Here is a 22,079-nt window from a genome sequence, read left to right as displayed (position 1 = left end):
CGCTGGGGCTTCTACACTCCTGGTAGGACCGTGCCGGGCGGTGCGTCACGTCCGGCGGAGGCGATGGCGGCGGTGCGGGCTCGGGGCTGAGTGGAGTGGAGAGGCACGGCATGGAGGGCGGACGTGCGCCTGCCTGCACTACGCAGGTCAGCTTTGTGTGCCAGCGCTGCAGCCAGCCGCTGAAGCTCGATACCTCCTTCAAGATCCTCGACCGGCTCACCATCCAGGAGCTCACCGGTACCCGGCACGGCGCGGGAGGGTGGGACGGGCCGGCTGGACAGCGCCGGGCGCTGACAGCTTTTCTCCCCTAGCGCCGCTACTGACCGCTGCACCTGCCCGGCCCGGGGATGCGCAGGAGGAGAGCGCCCTGAGCGAGGTACGGGGAGGGAGTGGGTGCGGCGCGGCTGCACCGCAGACCCCGGTAACGGCGGAGCCTTTCCCTGCAGGAGGCCTTCACGGAGGGTCGGCAGGACGGCGTCTCCAGGAGGTTCATCCCACCAGCCAGGTACGCGGCCAGGGCAGAGCCCGCGGGCACTCCGCGCAGTGCCTGCCTTGGGCCGGGGGGCAGGCAGCACTGCGGGAGAGGTGCTGTGTGCCTCGGGTTTTGCAGAGCCTTTTGGAGCCTGCCCCTGGAGGTGCTCTCCATGGGCTCTGAAAGGCACTCAGGAGCAGCCCTTTAAAGCCCCATACTGAGGACACTTAATTAGTTGTGAGTTAACACAAAACAGTCTTGGTAGAGCTCCTTTAACTGCTGTCCCCTCAGCCGCTTTTCTGGTGTGTTGCCTGTGTTTTTCCTTCCTGAGAACTGCCCTAGATCTAAGTCCTGTGCACAGCCTGGTTCCCCTCAGCCCTCTGCATTCAATTCTCGGTAAAATTCTTTCCAAGAATGATGTCAACAGAAAGCGCCAACAGCTTCACGCTGATTGGAGAGGCATCAGATGGAGGCACGATGGAAAACCTCAGCAGAAGACTGAAGGCAAGTTGTACATAAGCTGGTAAACTCAGGTACTTTAGACTTGATGACCTTAGAGGTCCTTCTCAACCTACACGATTCTATGACTACATGACTATAGTGTTAGTTTTTCTAGAAGCTATGCAGGGTTGAAGTGCAAAGTTTGTCGTGGCATTGGCCTTCATATATTTTGGGGGTGAATAGCTGTCTTATTTGTAATCAAGATTTAATGTCTTAAAATACTTCGTCAAATGAAGAGGCACAAGCCCATGTGTTGGGAAGCAGCTGGCAGCTGCCTTCAGCTTTGCTTGAACTAATGGTGAAATTCTCCTCCAGGTTACTGGTGATCTCTTTGATATCATGTCTGGGCAGACAGATGTGGATCACCCCTTGTGTGAGGAGTGCACAGATACTCTGCTAGACCAGCTAGACACACAGCTTAATATCACAGAGAATGAATGCCAGAACTACAAGTGAGTAATCAAGTTGGTCAGGAAATTAGCTGGTTTAGTTGGGAAGCTAGGGAAAGAATAGACTTATCTTGCTTTCTATAGTCAGTAATGGAAGCTCCGGACTTTAGCACTTGGTTTGAGTGAGATGAAGCACTTACTTCTGAGGACCCTGTGATACACAGCTTCTCAAACCGAAGTCTGTGACCTCACTGGAGTGACAGATAACACCTGCCCAAGGTGCCTGTGTGGCAGCACTCACTGTGAGATCCACATACTTTGCAGTTACTCCCAGGCAGTAGCAGGTCCTCCATCACCACCTTGTTCCACTGTACTGCTGTGTCTGCACTCCTGACTCATGGTGCAAGATCAAAGTAGTGCTTAATGAGAGATATGCTTGATGTACTTTAAGACTGGAGTTTGTGTTTGTACTTCTGCTCGTGTGCACGGCCTGCCATAGAACCACGAACTACTGGCAGAGGGCCTTTTCGGGATCTCCATTCTGATAACCATGTAACTGTCCTACCAGGAGATGTCTGGAGATACTGGAAAAAATGAACGAGGATGATAAGGAGAAACTGCAAACAGAACTGAAAGAACTTGCACTGGAAGAAGAACAACTGATTCAGGAGCTAGAAGATGTTGAGAAGAACCGCAAGATTGTGGCTGAAGACTTTGAGAGAGTCAGGGCAGAGGCAGAGCGACTGGAGCAGGAAGAAGCTCAGTGAGTGAATTGCAACTGCAGTTGCTGGCAGACAAATGAAATTATAAAGTGTACAAACCTATAAATAATGCCCAAATGCACATGGCTTGTTCTTTGCAAAACTGAAGCTGGACAGGCCAAAAAAGTTCCAGTGCATCATGTGAGCACTTACATCCTTTCCTGTAAGAGTTCTGTACCTAGCATTTCTTGTCTTGATTTTATTTGAAGGTATCAGAAAGAATACTGTGAATTTAAGAGACAACAACTGGAGCTAGATGATGAACTGAAAAGTGTGGAGAACCAGATGCGTTATGCTCAGATGCAACTGGATAAATTAAAGAAAACTAATGTGTTCAATGCAACTTTCCACATCTGGTAACGTAGACGCTGGAATATTGCTTCAGTTTGCTAAGATTCTGCAATATAGAACCATTTAAATAAACACTGCATTTGACAGAAGAGGTGCTAGTCAAATTGTAGTGCAGAAAATGGACCCACCTCCCACTAGCGGCATCTCAAAGATTTGCTGCAGTTTGCAGATGCATGTGAGGAGCCTGCAAAATGGCTCTTTGCTAACCATGTTAACTAGCTGGCAGCTGTTGTGCTAGCCAATTTTCTGCCAGGCTTCAGAGAACATGCAGCTCACTTGGTTTCTTTTTTTCCCAAAAGAACTCCTTCATAGAAAGCAAAACATTGTCGGTATTTATATATACTTTTAAACCAGGTCCTCAAACCCTCATTCTGCATGATTGGTAGTGTGTATTCTGCAGCTGTTTGTAGGTGGCCCTTGTTTGGTTAGCATGCTAAAGGCTGTTCCTGCCCCAGTGCGTTTATTTATAATTCCTCTTATCACAGGCACAGTGGTCAGTTTGGCACAATAAATAACTTCAGACTTGGCCGTCTCCCCAGTGTTCCTGTAGAATGGAATGAGATCAATGCAGCCTGGGGGCAGACTGTGCTGTTACTGCATGCCCTTGCTAACAAAATGGGCCTGAAGTTTCAAAGGTATACACAATATAACACACTTTTCACTTACGACCTGGATAAAGACTTTTAGACTCACGTGCCTGTGAACTGTGTGTCCTTTCAGATACCGTCTTGTACCGTATGGCAACCACTCGTATTTAGAGTCCCTCACGGACAAATCGAAGGTAGGTAATCCTGCACAAGTTGCAGAAAATAGACCTTGAACATCTCAGATCCCTGCTCATACTGAAGGACACAGAAGACTAAGTCTGCTCTCAAGAGTATACCTTTATGAATTTATGGTATAGTAGAGCTGGCTATCCTGGTTTCAACACACAGTATCTCACTCCATATCATATCAAGCCACTGACTCTGCCATCCAGGGGCATTAAAAAAGGCAGGACTCTTGCATTCCACAGAGCAGCTAGTCAGAGGAAGTTAATGTGATTTGGGAAGATTGTTGGTGATAAGGAACCCAGATCTTCTCTTGATAACCACTAACACTCATGTAGCACACTTAGCACAAAATTACACCTGTTACATGCTACAAACTACTGTTAAGTATCCTAAACTTAAGCCTCACGCAAACCAAAGATTTGCAATGACAACATCTAAAGTGGAGCACTTATGGTGCCTGATTTTTATTTTTTTTTTTCCCCCAGGAGCTACCCTTGTACTGTTCTGGAGGCCTGAGGTTCTTCTGGGACAATAAATTTGATCATGCGATGGTGGCTTTCTTGGACTGTGTGCAGCAATTTAAAGAGGAAGTGGAAAAAGGTGAAACTCGGTTTTGTTTGCCTTATAGGTAAGTGTTGCTATATAACATCAAATTACCACATTGCACGGTGTCCCACTCAGCACTGTTAGCTGACTTCTGGACCTATCTACAGCACTGCTTGCTTTGCAGTCCTGTTTTTTGGAGATTATCTGGTATTCTCTGTAGCGTGCAGGATTATCACCTTTGCTCTAAGTCTCAGATTTAAAGCTAGGTCCTCAGGTGAGGAAGTCTGAGGCTTGCTGTATTTCTTTTAAAAACAAAATATTCTTACATACTGAGAATATGAGTATCAGATTTAAAGTTCAGTACTTAACGTCACATTGAAATTAAATGCTTGCTCTAGTAACTTCTTAATAATCTTTGTGTATGATACAGGATGGACGTGGAGAAGGGAAAGATTGAAGATACAGGTGGCAGTGGTGGTTCTTACTCTATTAAAACACAATTTAACTCTGAGGAGCAATGGACAAAAGCACTAAAATTCATGTTAACTAACCTAAAGTGGGGTCTTGCCTGGGTCTCATCCCAATTCTATAACAAGTAACCATGTCAAGAACTTGTCCTGGAATCTGCATTTTATTGGAGAAACTCAAATTAAGAAGTCTCTGAATACTAACCAGTACAAAATGTTTACAATACCAAAAATCCACAAGACACTTTATTTAAAAAATAAAAAAACATTATTACGAGTAGTATGTAGAAAAGCAATATGCAAAGTTATATAATTGAGCTGAACTGAATTTAAAAAAAATCAGCTACTGAACAGACATTAAACTGGTATTTTGGGTGTTTATAGATATGTATATGAGTTACTGTCAAACTTCAAAATGACAGCGAGTTTGATACTACTGTTACAGCTTAACGAAACATAGGGGTTAGAAAAGTGAAATGATTCTAATGGGGAAAGATATGGAAAAAACTCATGGAAGGTCTGTTTGGTCACGAACTACCGCTTAAAATAAAATATTTTCTAAGTCATACTGACATTTCTTTTTGCCACTGAACTTTACAAGGGTTTGAAACTGTAAAATACTGTTAGCTACGATGATATCACCTATTTGTAATACTTGCTGTAGCCTGTTATTGCACAGAGGTGCACCAATAATAAAACACACCATTCTACCCTGAGAGTGCTTTCATCTGGCACACACTAGTCACAGCCTAAGCATCCCTTAGCATTTATGCAGCTACGCTGAACAGGTACCTGCTGCCATGACAACTGCATGCAGCTTTCAAAATAGGTGAGTTTTTCTTTCCGCAGCACTGCTCAGCTAGCTGGCTTGCTAAAAGCAAGAGCAAACAAGCCTCTGACCACTGGCAAAGAGGGAACACAGTGACAAGCAGCCTGGCTGCAGCAAGCTGTCTGAAACAACAATTAGTTTTTAAACCAGCAGCACGAGAAAGTACAGCCCAGTCTGTAATAACTTGTAGCAATACCGATTACGAAGCTGAATAACATTCACATTAATGCTTTTTCAAATCAAGACTCCTTACAGTTTTCAAATGAAACATATTCAGTAAGTTAAATGCAGCTCTTAAAAAAGCTTTTAGAGCTGAAAAAGATACTGCTAAACGCTGCTTTGTTCCTGTGTATCTCTCTTCACGCCACTAGCGCATAGCCTGAAGAACAAGCTTTTCTAATTTAAACATAGCATATGAAATATTACAGAACACACATGGTATTCAAAATCAAAAGAAAATCAATTTGGGTGCCCTGTATAGTATCACAGGAGGTGAAATACTATCAAAAGAGTAACTGTTTGCTACTAACAAACTAACAGATCCAGAGGATAACTCTATTTAAAAGGCATAATTCTATTCTCTGGAATTTTGCTTCTACCTCCTGTGGTGCTGTTTTGGAGTGGTACTGCCAATAATGTGTTTCAGTACTGCATATGAAAATTCTGAGATACTTTGTGAAGTAATGCCAGTAATACAGTTTAAATGCTCCACAACCTTAGGGGAAAAAAAGATACTTATTTACAGTGCCTAAAATAAATTAATTTACAGAGCTACTTCTTAGCTTTACCCCAAATCTAAGAAGAAGAATAATGCTCCACAAACCCCAAGTCATGTGTGTTTTTGACTAAAGTCAAAACCTTTCTGTATGTCAGAGCAAGGGGTGGTTTTTTGTTGTTGTTGTTCTTTTTTGTTTGTTTTTTAAACAAATTGCCTCTACTAAAGAAATAAAATGAAAAAGCTACTTTCTGCTATGCACTGCTTATTATTCAGTAATTGGTAGTAATTCAGTAATGGGCAGAAAATTGTCCAGTTGTCGATGAAACTGACTCACTGAGTTTGAGCTGCGCAAAAGCTGAGGCAGGAGGATAAGCTGATGGTAACACAGCACATGCCTTCCTGCTGACTTTGTGCCCCCAGACCTATCTTATAAAAGCATGCACACTGCCTGCTAATAAACCGAAGGATGTCACTTTCATCTCACTCCCAGTAGTCTACCAACCTCTGGCTGTGCTTAAACATAAATAACCTTCCCTTTTTTCCCCACATGTAGAGCTAGTTTGTTTGGAAATGACTGTACCTTCTTCCAGTGCTCAGGGTTTAGCATGAAGGCACTTGTGCTGATGATTCCAACTGCCAAGAGCATTAAATCTTCCTTTACTATTAAGAACTTTGCTCTGCACAAGCAAAAGCATCTAATGGTGTAAAATGATGCTACTTCAAGAACACCTGTAATCTTTGTACAGCCTACAGACATTTTAGCTTGTATAGTTGTTCTGTCCAAATAAAGCCTGATACTACTAACGTTAATTAACAGTACCAAAGCTGGATTTTTAAGATGAAGTTAAACACTTTCCTAGCTTGCCCCTAAAGCAAATGTGGTGAAGCACGTTGTTTCGAACTGGTATATTATGCTTCATCAACAATGTTGAAAGCCCCCCAAAATAAGATATTTAAAAACAGATGTCCAAAAGAACCAGCATAATGGGAATTATAGTAGTATACTTTTGTAAGGTTTTAATTAATGTAAGCCACTTACATCTGCAGTTCACTTGGTGTCAAATTCTCAATGGCAATGTTCAGTAAAGTGTCATAGATGGTATCTCTCTTAAGATAGAAGAAGTCTAGTAGTTGTACACACATCTGATGCAGTGGTTTTGCAGGAAGTAAGCAGCCGTTATGTCCTGATGTAGAGATCATACACAATTACCCAAACATTTGCGATCAATAAATCAAATTAGAAAGAAGTATTAGTTACTGCAAGTAAAGAATGCAGATTTTTTGTGACAACTACCCTTTGTTTCTGAATGCCATAAGGCCCTCTCAGTCTGGTGTCATTACACTGCTGAAATTCAGGTTGCCAGGCCTGGGCAAAGTAAATCGTAGGTTATTTTATAAAATGTGGTCTTATAGTAGGTTTAGTGAATTTAAAACAACCTTTTATTGAATGAGACAGGACTGGCTGTCAGACAACACCCTCAGATTCTACTATGGACAAGTTCTCATCTGAAAGGTCAAGTCTGAGAAGTTTCACATGCTTTCATAGTATGAAAAGATATGTAACATGGGACATTTTGTTTCAGATAGCTATACCACAGTAATAGCTCTGTTGTTCTTAAAATTCCTTACCATTCTCTCTTAATCATGTTCTTACCTAAAACCTCTAGAAGCAATTCAATGTAAGCCAACGGAGTCAAGACATTGATCTGGAACTGCAGAGTTTCTAAAACAGCAAGCTCTGACTCAAGCAACTCTTGTTTAGTGTATGAGTATTTTAAGGATTGCAGAAATTTTAAAGCTGTATCAGTGTTAACTGCCTAAGAGGGGAAAAAAGGAAACGCAATAGGGCACGTGTTAAAAACACAGTATTGTGTTCTTATTGCTTTACTCTTCCCACTAAGCTTAAGCACAAACCATTGTGGTGTTGGTACTGCATGCTCCCACAGCTGTCTAACAGGCCTTTTCAGCTGGCATGAGAAATACAGCTCAGAATTTTCCCTTAGGTTCTCTATACCCATATATGGTACCCAGACAAGCTCTATGTAGCTCTCTGTGTTCTGACAGCCCCAGGCTGGGGTTTCCAGCTGCCTGTACTTTCTTACTGATGTGTACTGGGAACGTTTCCTGACACATTTTCACAAGATGAGTTATATTTCATCTGCCCTAAATGCAAGAGACTTAGGTCCTCATTTTGCTATCCTTTGTATTATCACAGCTGATTTTCAGAGAGAAAATGTATTGCTTAGAGGGATTATATACTTTTCTACACTACTGAAAATGCAACAGGAAAAGGCTCATATATCTTACGTTATAGTGTAAGGAAAGTTTGCTCGCAAGCTGAATGCACGACACCAGTCGTAGGACAAATGTGTCATGGATCTGTTCCTGCAGAGAGTTCTGGCTTCTGCCTTGTTCACCACCTGTAACATTCTGTCGGGGGGATGTACAGATTTGTTCTACTTGCTTGATCATAAACCTACAAAAAAAAAAAAAAAGAAGACAAACAGTTCTGTACATACACAATGTGTGTATAGCAATGGATCTGAATTGATCATTCAAAAGAACAAAGCTCCAAATAAAAAAAATATATATTATTTGAATGACAGGCAAAGGGTGTGCATGACATCAATCACATTAGAGACAAAAAGTGCTCAGCATGTTATTACCTTTCAAGTAGCTCTACTGCTTGATACCTTGCTGATTGGTCCAGGTGCCATTTTTCGGACAGAAGGAATATAAATTCTGGAAGAAAACAAACAAACAAACAAACAAATACCCAATTGCAACAAACTTCAGCCAGCAGACAGCAGCTGTACAGCAGTTGACTGATTCAGGAGCTGATGGTGACTGCACAGGATCTCACCCACAGTGCGTGCCTCCCTGAAGCAGCCCGCAGGGTCCGGCAGCATGCTGAGGTGCTGTTCGTTCTCCATGGCCAGGTGGATCAGCGTGTCCTCGATGATCTCAGGGGCAACTTCACCAAAGAGCGGATCTGGGCTGGAGAACCTGGATGCTACCGGCACCCGGGACACCATTTAGAAACTCGTGTCTGAAACTTCGAGAGCTGTAGTAATGGCAGTAACTCTTCACAACAACCAATGCCAAAAGACACACAAAAGCAGGCAGAGGCTGCGCTTACACGCTGGGAAGACCCACCCCGCGCCTCCGAAGGGAACCACGAGGCGCAACGGGCAGACGCAGCCCTATAAGCAGAGCGCGTCCCGCCTTGGCACCTGCCTGCGTCCCCACCAATCAGAGCGCACTTCCCACAGCCCTCCGCGTTCCGGCGTCAGCCAATCACACGACGCTCCTCCTCAGGCCGCTGTTGTCCCGCTCTCCTTTCCGATTGGCCTGCTTCCCGGGCGGATGTGGCGTCACTGTGCTGTCGGAAGTGGCAGTAGGGAAGATGGCGGCGCCGAGAGAGCCGGTTGGGGAGGCAGCGTTTGCGCGGCGCATTGACCCGGAGCGGGAGCCGGGGCTGAGCCCTGAGCAGCGCCGCTTCATGGCGCAGGTGGAGCGCGCCCAGCGCCAGCGCGCCTTGCAGCGCCAGCTCCGCAGCCGCAACGTGTTGCTGGCGCTCGGCATCGGCGTGGTCACCGCGGGCATCTGTATCCTGCAGGCGGGAGGGCGGGCTGTGTGGGCCGCGGGGCGCCGTTGTGTTCCTTAACCCCTTCCTCAGACGGATATACCTTCTACTCCGTGTCGCAGGAGCAGTTTCTGGACGAGCTGGAGCAGGAGGCGGAGGCGGCGCGGGCACGGGCCTGGGAGCGGCAGAAGAGTGCCGCGAGCTGAGCCCTGCCTGGCTCGGCGACGGCCTCGAGGGGACCGGAGGGCGGCCGAGAACCACGTGGGGTCCGCGTGGCCCTACGACTCATTACAGTGCCAGGGCACCCTGCAGGCAGGGCCCTTCGTCCTGGAGCACAGTGGGGTCCTGGCTAGGGATATGCTCTCAGAGCGGGGTCAGGCCCCTGCTGCCTTTCCACAATAAAAGTGTCTAGAGCCTGGGTTGGTGCTTGCTGCTACGTCACCTGGTGACCAGAATCCAACTTGGGGTCTCTCAACCCCTGGACACCTGCAGATGTAGGGGAGGTTTTCCATGCACAGAAACAGACAGACACGCTTGGTATTTAATCTGTATTTATGAAAACACTTTCCAGACATCAGTTTATTACAAAGTGCACCCCACCAGCACAGGACTGTCCTTTTGGGGGGCTGAGGGTGGCATCATCCTGCTCTGGAGCCAGCTTTGGTCCTGGCTGCAGAGCAGCTTATGAGAGGAAAGTGGCACTTTGAGCCATGGACAGCAGCTGGGCAGCTGGAGGTGAAGCTGTGAGGTGGGGCCCTGGGGTGTGGGCATGGACTTGAAGCAGGGCTGGAGGACAGCACCTTGGCAGGGGTGAACAGGATGCAAGGGGTGTTTGGTTCTGCTCTGGAAGCCAGGAGCAAAGCAGCAGAGTGATGCTATGAGTAGTGTCAGCACTCATCCCTCTGGGGTCCCTGCTTCTGGGGCCAAGCAAATGGCTGTGTGCTGCTGGGATGAGACAGGGCTGGGACATGCAGGCAAGAGCATGTGGGACAAGTGTGGGGACAAGCCTCCCCTCTGTCTGGTGCAGAAGCAGCAGATGCCAACAGCATAGTCTTGATAGGGTGCAGAAAGGCAATGGGCCAGGCTTCCCGAGGTGGGTGCCCACCATCCTTCCAGATGGTGCAGAGGCTCTCACCCCCTGCGGGGCAGCAGGCACATGGTTGAGGTAGTTCATGAAGTAACTCCTGGCCAGCTGGCTACTGTGGGAGAGAGGTGCTGATAAGCTGGGGTATGCTGGGAGTGCCACAGGGCTGTTATCAACCCCTTACCCCTTACCATCCAGCTGAAATCATCTGCAAAGGTCACTCCCTTGCTCAGCCGCTGCTCCTGAGAGCCGGTGCTGCTGCCACTCAGTGAATTCCGGCGCATGATTCCTGCTGGGACAGTTCAGTCTTGAGAGGGTGCACTGTGCTGTGCCTCACACAGGCTCAGTCCTGGAAGCCCCATCCTAGCTGGGAGCTGCAGGTAGCACTGGGGCTGTACCTGGGGGCTGCGCCAACTCCAGGCGCTGCAGGCTGTTGCGGCGGGAGGGGTTGAAACTGCCCTTGGAGAGGCGTCGCTGGCGGCTGGAGAGCATGGCAGCAGGGGAGACGATGCCCAGTGGGGGCTGCTTCCCCATCCGCACATACAGTTCCTCGATCTCCTTCTTCTGGGTGCTCTGCAGCAGCTGTACTTCAGCCAAGTGCCTTGGGAAAGAGAATGGGAGCTGAGCCCGGTGTACCTACGGTGCCCTGGAAAAGGGCATCGTCCTTCTGCCTGGGTAAGGATCCTTCATGGGCACAGCCCCCGGCCCCTGGTGGGCACAGGAAGCCATGAGCTCACTATGGGGCTGCTCACTTTTGACGCAGGGTTTGCAGCTCCTCCCAGATCTCCTCGTCCTCGCTCTCGGTGTCATCACTGCTCACGTAGGACAAACTGCGGGAGTAGTTCAGCCACACCTGGCTCAGCACTGTCTGCGGAGCACTCTCCTCCCCAGGGCCCTCCCGGTCACTCTCTGCCGGCACCACTGTCCCCTCCTCAGCCAGAGCCTCCTCAGGGTTCTGCACTGCCATCTCCAGCTCTGACTCAGAGTTGCTGCTCGTGCTGCTCCCTGTACCAGAGGTGGTGGGCAGCAGGGAGCTGCTCACCACTAACTCTGTGTCATGCTGCTTGCTCTCGCTGCTGCCCAGCACTGGGGATGTGACAGCTGGCTCCTTGGATGGTGTCACCTGGAAGCGGCCCAGGATCTGGGGCTTGGCTTCTGGGGGGAATCCATGGAGCCTGGGGTGAGTGGGACACCAGGGATGCTGCAGTGCCCCAGTGGGCACAGACCTTTCCCCACCTCACCTTCATTGATGGGTGACAGCCGGGCCTTGGGCACACTGGGTGCTGGCGACTCCGAGACGATGAGTGGGTGACTGGGCTTGAGGGAAAAAAGCGGCACCTGCAGGCATCCATGTGCTGTCACCACACCACCACAGTACCTCTGCTTTTGCTCCCACAGCTGTGACCTTTGGCCTGCTCAGCCCCCCCACATCCTGAGGGCTGTCTCTGTGCTGGAGCGTCCCCATGCTGCAGGGCTCTGTGTCCCATCACCAACCCAGCCCACAGGCATTAAGCCCCATGTCAAACAGCTCCGCAAAACCCCACACTCACTGTGCTGCCCTCAGGGCTCCCTGGCATGACTGTGCTTGGCATCGTCAAGGGACTCCCCGTGGAGCACAGAGGAACTGCTCCTGGAGGAGAGAATGGCACGGGCCCCCCCACAGTGGGGACGTCAGCCCCCAGAGGCCCGCTGCAAGACAGGGAGGGTTTTGCCATACTGGCAGGGTCAGGGTAAGCGAAGCGTGGGGGCCCAAGGACAAGATTCTGTGGCCGAGGCAGCAGCGGGGGGTAGAGGTGCCCACCTGAGCTGGCAATGGAGGAGAGAGCAGGCAGTAGCGTGTGGGCCACGCTCATTGCTGCTAGGGAAAAGACGTTGGCCAGGGACAGGAGGGGGGCAGTTGTGGACCAGGGTGTGCTGGTCACGGGGGGGCTCATGGGACTGCTGGGCCCACTGGGGATGGGGGATGAGGGGACTGGCAGGGCAGGGGGAACAGACATCCCTGTGGAGCCTGGGGGTGTCTGTAGGAGCACTGATGATGCTGTCATCCAGGATGGAGCTGATGAGATGAGGGGCCAGGGCTGTGCTGAGCCTGCAGGAAAGAGAAGCATCAGGAGCAGGGAGCAGCCCCAAGCACTGTGCCACTGCAAGTCTGGCAAAGGTGCTGCAGCTGGCAGGGCTATGGCTGGAAGCTCTGGGTAGAGAAAGAGCTGAGCTTCGCCCTGCCAGGCCTGGTACCTGCAGGGGAGCCCGGCAGTGGTTCTGCAGGGCTGGAAAGGTCGTTCTCCAATGGGGAGCTGCTCGGCGCTGGCAGGACGGGTGACTGGAGCGAGGTGCTGGGGCTGGTGCAGCCCAGGTCTGCGGCACAAGGGCACACTTAGCCCGTCTAGGACAGGCCTCCCAGAACCCTCCTGGCTCAGCTGGGGGTGCAGGAAGAGCTCGCACAGAGGTGAGGACATACCACTGAGAGAGGAGGAGGAGATGGAGTGCGAGAGCTCCTGCAGCTGCAGCTCTGCCTGCTGGGGAAAGAGAAGCTGAGCTCAGCACTGGAACAAGCTGAACCAAAGCATGACTGGTCCCCAACCCACCCCCACTGCAAGAGGGGACAAGAGCCTCAGCTCTGCCACGCAGGCAGCACCACGACCCGGAGCTGCAGGGCTCCTCCTGCCGGGGCTGGAAAGATTCAGCACCCGCAGCACGTGCCCCGGCACCGGGCAACCCCCAGCCACACTCGGGGTCCCAGCGCGGGGGCCGGGGCCAGGCACTCACAGGAAGGCCGGTGACACGCTCAGCCTCGGGGCTCTCGGGCAGTTCAGGTGCGCTCTGCCCGTCCTTGCGCAGTAGAGTCTCCACGCGGTGGATGATGTCCTGAATGCGGTGGATGAAGCCGTCCTGCTCTGACTTGAGGATGAACTCATTGTGGACCTGGTGGGGCAGTGCAGTGATGCTCAGTGCCATAGCTGCCCTCTCCCCACCCTTATCCACGTCCTGCACTCACCATGACAGCTGCGATTTCCTCTGGGTTGTCCCCATCCAGGTCGAACTTGAATGTCACCATCTTGTTGTTGTAGGTCTGCAGCTGGCACTCCACCACCCGATCGTTCTTGTCAGAGATCTGCATGCAGCATGGAGGGCTCAGCAGAGGCAGCAGGGATGCATTCACCCTGACACCACGGCACTCACATTGGTGATGCGCAGCCGGGACCGGCCTCGGCGCCGCTGCAGCTTCCCCACTGCCCGCTTGGCTGGCAGCTTGGTGCTCTGCTCACCAGCAGAGAGCCCCTCGCAGCCGTCGCTCATGCCTGATGCCACGTCTGAGGCATAGCTGCAGGATGCCCCGGTACATGAATGTGGCTGTTCCCATCTGCAGTCCGCTTCCTAGCCAGCTCCAGCCCAGGATCCCACTGCTTACCTGTCCACTGGAGAGGAGAAGCCGCTGGCTGTGGGCAGGCGCTCAGTGGGTAGCTGCACTGCGATGCTCTGTGGGGAGGGGATGCTGTGAACCAGAGCCACCAGCACTGCCAACCCGACCCTCCCAGCCTCATGGGCTCACCGTGGGGAAGCAGCGTGTGGGGCGGGTGGGTGGGGGGCTAGTGGGAATCCCCACTGAAGCACTGTGATGAGACACATCCGGGGAGTCGAGAAAGCCAGAGGAGCTCAAGTAGCCATCTGTTTCACAGTCAGCTGCAAACGAGCGCACATGTGAGCATGGTCAGACCTGGAGGCCCCTCTCCCCAGCTCTCAGTTCCCCTTTAGTGAACAGCTTTGGGGTGGGATGCACAGGTGTGGCTGGAGGGGTGGGAGATCCCCATGCCCACTTCCCTGTGCCTACATACAGGTGGCCGAGGAGTAGCTTGTGTGCCGGTACACGAAGTGTTGGTCAGCCTCGGGTTCCTCAGGCTCTGGTGGGAAGGTGCTGCTGAAAACAGAGTCCCTGGAGCCGGTGGTGGCTGGGGCAGGTGCAGGGACACCTGGTGCCAGTGGGGACTTGAGGTCCTCCAACAGCTGCAGGACACCCGGTGCCTGCCCCAGCTCAGCCTGTGGCACCACGTCCTGAGCACGCTTCAGTTTCTCCCGCTTGCGCTTGATGGCGACCACGCGGTCCCGCACCGCCTTTGCCACCAGCTTGTAGTCAGCCTCGCAGACAAAGCCCAGGACCACCTGCACAGGAGCGGAGCTGTATCAGTCTGCAGGGACCCCCAAAGCGTCCCATCCCCTCCGCCCTGCAGCACCCACCATTTCCTGGGCCACCTCCTCTGCCACATCCTTGTAGAGCTCAAAGAGAAACTCGATGGCATTGTTGTCCTTGTACTTGCCATGCAGCTTCTTTGTGTCATCCATCCGCAGCCACAGCTTGAGCCCTGACTTGACGCCGTCGTCCTCCTCGGCCAGCTCCACATGCACCCCCGTGTCCTCCTGGAAGAAGGAGTGCTCCAGCAGGTCCTGGATGGTGTATCTGGGGGAAAGAGCTGCTCAGTGTGGGGACACAGCCCATTGCGCTGGGTGGCAGCAAGGGACAGGGCAGAGGGACCGTGTGTGGGTGCACTCAGGGGTGCAGACACTCAGGGCAGGGCTCTGCAGCACCGTGTCCTCTCCCAGTCTCTCCCACCTTTCGTCCTTATCCATGCGAATGCAGCCCTCGATGATCTCCTTCAGCTCAGGCACCTTCACCTTGTAGAAGCTGCTGGGCTTCAGGCCCTGGGCAGGGGCAGACAGCACCCATCAGGAAGCCTCTGGGCTGCAGCTGCAGGGTGCCCTGGTGACTCTAAGACAGTGCCCTGTGGGGCCAGACCCTGCTCGGCAGCTGGATCCAGCACCGGGCTGCAGCCCAGAAGGCAGGAGCTGGCTGGGTCCAGCCGGGGCAGCCTCAATGCCCTGGGGACAGAGCAGCCAAGCAGCTCCGTTCCACCCTATGAGTGCATGGAGTGAGGTACATGGGCGTCCCTACCCTCTGCTGGCCCTGGCAAAGCTCGCGCAGCTGAGCACCCTCTCACCTCCCAGCCTAATTTTAGCTTCTTGCACAACCTCCCGAGTGGAGTACTTTGGGAGCAGTGAGGTCCAGCAGCTCCCACCACATTGCCCCTTCCTCCAGCCCTGAGGCACTCACCGAGGTGACCTTGCGGTAGATCTGGGCAGCGTTCTGGCACTCCGAGTAGGGGTACTCTGAAGTTGCCATCTCCAGCATGCACATCCCAAAAGCATACACATCCACTGCTTCGTCATACTTCTCCTCATACATCTCCGGGGCCATGAATTCAGGGGTTCCTGGGGGCACGTAGCATGGCTCAGTGATGTGCCTGTTCCCACGTGCGTCTCCACGTCCCCTGTGCCCCCATCCCACCTATCACACTCTTGGCGAAGGAGGCACGCTTGAGCGTGGCCAGCCCCAGGTCGCCGATCTTGACAGAGCCAGTAGGGCCAGTGATAAAGATGTTGTCACACTTGAGGTCACGGTGGATGATGGGGGGCGAGCGAGTGTGCAGGAAGTGCAGCCCCTTGAGGATCTGACGGCTCCAGCGCTGCAGTACTTTCAGCTTCATCTCCTTGAACCGCTTCAGGTAGCTGCGAGGGGACAGGGCTGGCACCAGAGCACCCCACGGGCACTTACGCAGCCCCATTCCCCACGCCTGACCATGATCCCACCACCACCACCACCACTGAGCTGCAAAGAGCACGCAGCAGCCAGGGGCTCTCTGTGCCCCCTTCCCAGCTAAGCTCTGCAGAGGCAGCACAGAAAACGCAGCCAAATCCGAGCCAAGCTGCCGGTGCCAGCAGTGCAAGTGGGAGCCAGGGGTGAGCACTGCCCTGCGACTCCCTGGGGCCCCCTAGCCCACGTGCTGGCTATCACTCCACAGCAGAGCCCTCCCTCGCCTCTTCTTCCCTGCACACTCTGATCCAGCAGCCCCCACTCACGTCTTAAGGGTGCCAGACGTCATTAGCTCAGTGACCAGCACAATGCAGATCTGCCCTTTGATGGATGACTTCCAGGAGTCATAGAAGCGAACAATGTTGGGATGCTGCAGCCCCTTCAGCATCTCCACCTCCTCACTGAAGCGCTGCCGCTCCGTCTTGGACAGCTTCCGTGTCTGCAGGGACGGTGGAGAGTAAGGGGGGCACGGAGCCATGGGGCTGTCACATCCCACCCCCCTCCCTGCGCTCAGCCCCATGCATGGCTCTGACGGAGCTGCTTGCCTCGTCGGGCTGGGGAGGGATGGCTGAAGATCCCCCTGTGCTGAGCTGCCCATGTGAAACCCAGCCTGAGCCGGCTGCCCAGCCCCACAAACAATGCTCTGGGCTCCCATATGGTGCCCACAGCCAGAATGGGCGTTGCTAGCCCCACACTGCCAACTGCTCAACCCACTGGTCTGCCTCGTGCAGTCCCATCCGCCCCCATCCTGAGTAGCTCCTGCCCTCTGCTGTGCACAGCAGCTTCAGGCACCAGGCACCTTCATGGCAGGAAGCCGGCCTGCCTCAATGAGGCCTTTGTTGGGGAAAGCAGGCGTGGGAAGCTCCAGCCCAGGTTTTTCCATGTTCCTCCAGCTAGAGTTAATTAAAGTGGAAACCAAAGAGCGCTGACACAGGCACTGAGCAGGGCTGCAGGGAGGACGCAGACCCTATAGAGCCCTCTACAGCAAAACAGGGGATGCAGGAGGAGCAAGAACCTGCCCCACACCCCGCACCCCCCAGCACTGCCCTGGTGCAGTGACCCTTACTCAGCACGGAGCCAAAGGGATCGGGGAGCACAGAGCCCAGGAGTTGGCACAGGGTCCCAGGAGCCCCCAGGAGCCCAGGCGGCAGCAGTGCCAATGGCGTTTGTGAGGTGTCCCCATTGCTGGGTGCTGCCCACCCCACGTACAGCTCCTTGGCTGTCAGCCACCATCCAGCAGCCCAGGCAGCTTTTGTAATATTTTCATTGCATCATAACTGGCCCCACGGCTGGGCTGGAGCTGCTCCATAATCCCCTCTCTTCTTTAATACATGCTCAGGGACCCAGCTCAGCCCAGAACTTGAGCCTTGCTGTAGTGGATGAATGGGATCTTTCATAGCCAGAAAGGAAAACAGCATCCAAGGCCCCTGAGCCGCTCAGCACACACCCTGCCCCCCCAGCCCACCACCACCTACTGGAGAGCTGCAAGGAGCTCAGGGGCTCAGCTGCACCCCATGGAGCTGCAGAGCAAGGGGCAGCTCTGCAGGCTGTGGCCAGGGCTCAAGGACCGTCACTGTGGCTCCCTGAGTTTGATGAGGGGGGACCAGGGTGTCACGCAGACATGTCCCCCAGGGAGCCTGAAGCAAGGCTCAAGGGAGCCCCACTCTTCCCTCAAGCCTGTGATGGATTTTTCCCCAGCAGCATTCCAAAGAGGGAGCCAGGCACCTCAAGGGCTCTGCCCTGCCATGCAGGGGGAGCAGTGCCCAGTATGGTCCCAGCCCCACTGGAGCCACTCAGACTGGGATCACAGTGCAGGGCAGCACACGATGTACAGCTGGGGCTGCCAGCAGAGCTGTCTGCCCGGGACACGGAGTCTTTTCCTAGCAGACACCTTCTGAGGAGGGAGAGGAGGATGCTGGGGGTGGCAGCACAGTGCTGGAGAAATAGTCCAGCCCCATCCCAGGGCCAGGAGATGGCTGCTAGTGCGCCCAACAGGGCCAACTGCAGAGCTGGGGCCAGGTGGAGGCGAGGAGGAAGGTGCAGAGGTCCACCGAAGTGTGAGGCAATGCCGCAGCTGGAGCAGTGCCCGGGGCGCTCCTGTGCTGCTCGCCTCAGCCAGAGGGTCCTGGCAGCATCAATCAGTGAAGGACCGCATTGTGCAGAGCTCAGAGTCACACCCGGGAAGGGGGGCACCCCACCGAGGGGTACCTGCAGAGGTGCTCGGTGGGAACGGTGCAGGCACTGGGCACTCAGAGCCATGAGGATGCAGCCCCCAAAGCCAGACAGGAATCCAAGAGCACCCCCTTCTTCTCCCAGTGGGTGCCTGCACCACCCGCTCCATTCCCAAACCTCCCACCCCCTTCAAGCAATCCCCACTCAGCTCTCAGCCTCCCACCAGCACAGGATCCAGGGCAGACTTCTGGCAGCACAGCAGCACCCACCCCATGCGGCTGCTCCTGCCCTACTCCAGAGGGGTCCCCACAGAAAAACTATGCACAGGCAACATATTTACAACTCGATCCCACTCTGGGCCTCTGGTTTCCTCCCCACTTCCTCCTTTCCCCCAACCCTCAGCACCTAACAGAAATAGTCTCAAATTTAAAGCTGGAAAGCATAAACAGGTCACGGTGGGTCTGTGGGACGAAGGGACAGACAGCACTGCACAGGGCTGTGGGGACAAAGAGGTCCCCAGGGGGTCCTACAGGAAGGCAGAGAAAAGGCACTGGGCAACCTGGCGGTGAGGCAGGGCCAGGACAAGAGCCGGGATTTGGGACTGGGAGGCATCACGGCAGCCGGATGAGGCTCCTGGGACCGGAACAGCATTCAGGGCTGAGGTTAGGTGTTCATTTATATTTTAAAGGCAATAAAAGGAGAACTGTGAAAGACATGGGACAAAGCTATTTTTAAAAGGGCAGAACCACAACCATTTTTATTTGCGGTTCCAAATCCTGTATTTGTGTCACAGTGTCTGATTCTTTGCATGATTGCTGAAAAAAAGCAAGCTTTGACAAGTCTGCTTATGTGCTGCCAGCCCCTCACGGGATGTGCACTTGAGGACGAGGTACACTGAATAAAGAGCAGAGGGGGCTGCTTTGGAGCCATCTTTGCTCCACCCAGAGGGTGCTGCTCTCATCCCCAGGCACCTGAATGAAGCTGGCACACGGTGCCAGCCCAGCTGCAAGCAGAGCTCTGTTAACACAGCAGAGCCCCTGCTGCAGGACAGGTGCTGGGGGCTGCAGTCCAACCCCCACAGACACCCTGCTTAGGGACGCTGGGCATGCAAGGGGATGCAGCCCAGCATGGAGCACACGAGCACCAAGCTGTGCTGTCAGCTCTGGGATCTGCTATGGCTGTGAGTGTGGCACAGTGGGGCACACAGGCTGGGCACGGCCCCACAGCAGGGACGTGAGGCAGCCAGGCGGGATGCACTGGGCATGAGCGGCTCCTCTAGAAGTCACCTTCACCAGAGATGCTGCCCTCACCAGTGCTGAGCTGTGGCTTCCGGCGCTGCAGGGCACAGTCAGGAGCTCAGGGGTCTTAGGAGGGAGATGAGGGCATAGCAAAAGGGGAGTGCTGAGTGGCTCTGGGCTCTGTGAAGCAGTCACCCCGTCTCACAGTACTGAGGCCCGGAACCACATCCTCCTCTCACAGGCTGTAGTCACCCCTCCAAAAGTCATGCACCATTATCTAAAGGATCTCTTCTTGCATTACTGGGCTGCAGCCATCCCATGCGGCCGCACCAAGGCTTTAGGAACAAGACAACAAACTTGCAAGACATGTTTTTCTCTGTAAACAAGGACTTGGACCTTCCAGCTGCAGCAGCCAGCCCCGGGGCAGGAATCTGTTGGAGACTTTGGACTTCACCAAAGCCCCTCCCTGGGGGCTGCAAGGAGAAATCTGGAGACCCACTGCCAGGCTCTGCTCGCGCAGCCTCACTGCCACAGCCAGGATTGCTCCCAGCACGTGCAGGAGGGGAGAAGGCATCACAGGAGCAGTAGCTCTACCACTGCCCTCAGCTGCCTAGCATCAGATCCTGCTGTTGGGGAGCAGTGGGGAGGAGATGGGGAAGCTGAGAGACATGGGAAGCCACAGGTCCAGATGCTGTTAGCAGAGAGCACCTGGAAGCATCATAAAAACCACACGTGGGTGCCCACAGGCACCACTTCAACCAAGGACAAGCAGCTGACGTGCAGCAAGGACGTTCTGTACCCTGAACCCTTTCGCACCCAGCCCCTGGCTACCTGGAGCACGTGCTCCAGAGCCTTCCGAGAGCTATCGAAGTGCACCTCCAAGCCAGCTCCAGCACTGAGGTGGCTTCCCTACCCTGTCTGCCCTTCCAAAGGGCGATCTGTGAGATAATGAGCACCCAAAAAGTAGCGGGGTGCAGCACAGCCCAGATTTTCCCCCGCTGCCCCAGAGCAGGGCTGGCGCTGCGGGCAGGGGCTGCAGGAGCTCCATGAGTGCTCTGTACTTCAGGCAGTGACACAGCAACGGGAAAACAACGTGCGACGGTGGGAGGGCCGATGAGCACGGAGCGGAGCACGCAGCCGAGCCCCGGGGAGCTGGCAGCGCACGGGGAGTCCAAACCCCCCGCACGTTCCCGGCCCCACTGCTGCAGCGGAGAGCGCTGGGTGCGTTGCGGGGGCACCGGGGGTCCCCGCCGAGCAGCTCCTGCCTGAGTCCCCCTACCCCGGGCTGTGCCATCCCAAACTGTGCCGTGCCGTGCCGTGTCGCAGGTGTGCGCCCTGCCCTCGTACCTGCAGCTCGCACCACGCCACCTCCACTGTTGTCTCCGTGTCCAGCCCCTTATAGACGGTTTTGAAGGAGCCCCGGCCAATCTCGATGTCGAACTTGAGGAATCGGCCGTCGGGAGAAGTGGCCACGGCGCGCGTCTCCAACTCCTCGCTCTCCGTCTCCTCCGGCTCCCGGTGAGCCGCGGCGCCCGGCGGCGGCGGCGACCCCGCGCTCGGCCCCGGGTAGCCCAGCAGCTCCAGCTCCACCGAACTCCGCCGGTTGAAGCGCGAGGAAGCGCGGCGGGAGTCTCGTCCCGAGGGCCTCCTCCCGCGGTTACGGTGCGGTGCTCTACCGGGGAGCCCCGGCTCCACCACGGAGCCGCTGCCTGCCCGCTCCGCCTCGGGCTGGGACATGGTTCCAGCGGCGGCGGGCTCGACCGTCAGCATCGGCTCCCGCAGCTTCGCACCCCGCACCACCGCCCCGCAAACAGGAGCGCCCCGAGCCCCGGCACGGGCCCCGGCACCGGCGTGGCCACGCCCAGCGGCACCGGCCCCTCCCCGGCACGGCCCCGCCTCCGCGCGGCCACCGCCCCCCAGTCCCCGCTGCTCCGGCGGCACCGGCCCTGGGAAGGGCACCGGGGTGGGCACTGGCGTAGGCACGGGGCCAAGCATCGGGGCGAGCGCTGGGATGGGCACCGGGATATGCGCTGGGCACTGAGAGGCGTCGGGACAAGCACTTCTGCGCTTCTCCACCGTCCTGGGCACCGCTGTGCTGTCAAACCCCGCGCTCCAGGCAGCCGATGCTCTCGGGTTTACTACTGGGTGAACTCCTGAAATGAGGGTCACGCAAATACTAAAATGTGAACGTGTCCTTCGGCCTCACGCTCACCCAGAGCCTGGACAAGAGCTTGTTGTCTCTACAGTGTAAATGATGAGGTTGTTCTACCCCGTAAAGCTGTTTACACAAAATACAAAGCAATCGATTCTAGCGTTAATTTCTTTTCCCTAAGGTCAGATTGTTTCTACTCAGCGATACAGGAAACATTAAAGGGAGGACTGAAATGTGAACACAGCCGTGTCCTTTGCACAGATTTAAAGTGCCAGTGCGGTGCATGGAGGATCCAGCTGCTCTCACCCACAGCCACACAAATCCCCCAGGACAGCTGGATGGATGGAGAAGCACCTGTTGAAATGTTGTTTCCACAGAAGTCCTAGGCAGGCTGCA

At 54.1% G+C, this 22,079-nt stretch overlaps 4 protein-coding genes across 23 annotated transcripts; 2 read left to right on the top strand and 2 right to left on the bottom strand.

The window, feature by feature from the left end:
* Nucleotides 1-42: 42 nt before the first annotated feature.
* Nucleotides 43-6,051, top strand: BECN1 (beclin 1). 2 transcript variants are annotated; one of them, NM_001006332.1, is given in 11 exon segments: nt 45-237; nt 312-376; nt 447-505; nt 886-976; nt 1,289-1,425; nt 1,931-2,125; nt 2,333-2,479; nt 2,960-3,109; nt 3,195-3,255; nt 3,733-3,875; nt 4,224-4,828. In NM_001006332.1, coding segments are annotated over 11 exon segments (1,344 nt in total). In that variant the 5' UTR covers nt 45-110; the 3' UTR covers nt 4,393-4,828.
* On the bottom strand, nt 4,406-9,061 carry CNTD1 (cyclin N-terminal domain containing 1). 2 transcript variants are annotated; one of them, XM_040653391.2, is made up of 6 exons: nt 8,671-9,061; nt 8,474-8,549; nt 8,115-8,283; nt 7,462-7,624; nt 6,847-6,991; nt 4,406-6,484 (listed from the first exon to the last, which is right to left on the bottom strand). In XM_040653391.2, exons 1-6 carry the CDS (start codon nt 8,840-8,842, stop codon nt 6,322-6,324), a joined length of 888 nt encoding a protein of 295 aa, XP_040509325.1. In that variant the 5' UTR covers nt 8,843-9,061; the 3' UTR covers nt 4,406-6,321. The 2 variants fall into 2 exon arrangements, with proteins under 2 accessions (XP_040509325.1, XP_015155115.1); XM_015299629.4 differs by lacking the exon at nt 7,462-7,624 and having other exon boundaries at nt 4,478-6,991.
* A 145-nt stretch (nt 9,062-9,206) lies between these two features.
* On the top strand, nt 9,207-9,812 carry COA3 (cytochrome c oxidase assembly factor 3). Its single transcript, XM_001234220.6, has 2 exons — nt 9,207-9,415; nt 9,487-9,812. The coding sequence occupies exons 1-2, from the start codon at nt 9,214-9,216 to the stop codon at nt 9,597-9,599; spliced, it is 315 nt and encodes a 104-aa protein (XP_001234221.1). The 5' UTR covers nt 9,207-9,213; the 3' UTR covers nt 9,600-9,812.
* A 115-nt stretch (nt 9,813-9,927) lies between these two features.
* Nucleotides 9,928-21,655, bottom strand: WNK4 (WNK lysine deficient protein kinase 4). Of its 18 annotated transcripts, none has more exons than XM_025144013.3 (21): nt 20,879-21,655; nt 16,388-16,560; nt 15,816-16,036; nt 15,582-15,739; nt 15,084-15,172; nt 14,711-14,930; nt 14,311-14,635; nt 14,028-14,158; nt 13,887-13,954; nt 13,658-13,799; nt 13,473-13,589; nt 13,244-13,399; nt 12,936-12,993; nt 12,713-12,832; nt 12,279-12,566; nt 12,028-12,107; nt 11,719-11,815; nt 11,230-11,632; nt 10,876-11,078; nt 10,669-10,769; nt 9,928-10,589 (listed from the first exon to the last, which is right to left on the bottom strand). In XM_025144013.3, the coding sequence occupies exons 1-21, from the start codon at nt 21,524-21,526 to the stop codon at nt 10,281-10,283; spliced, it is 4,107 nt and encodes a 1,368-aa protein (XP_024999781.2). In that variant the 5' UTR covers nt 21,527-21,655; the 3' UTR covers nt 9,928-10,280. The 18 variants fall into 18 exon arrangements, with proteins under 18 accessions (XP_024999781.2, XP_024999782.2, XP_024999783.2 ...); XM_025144014.3 differs by having other exon boundaries at nt 11,719-11,794; XM_025144015.3 differs by having other exon boundaries at nt 9,928-10,592; nt 12,028-12,566.
* Between the last annotated feature and the right edge of the window lie 424 nt (nt 21,656-22,079).

This window comes from Gallus gallus, chromosome 27 (genome assembly GCF_016699485.2).
Source record: "Gallus gallus isolate bGalGal1 chromosome 27, bGalGal1.mat.broiler.GRCg7b, whole genome shotgun sequence".
NCBI lineage: Eukaryota > Metazoa > Chordata > Aves > Galliformes > Phasianidae > Gallus > Gallus gallus.
Note: the sequence above shows the minus strand (reverse complement) of the source record. Positions and strands in the feature narration are given on the sequence as shown.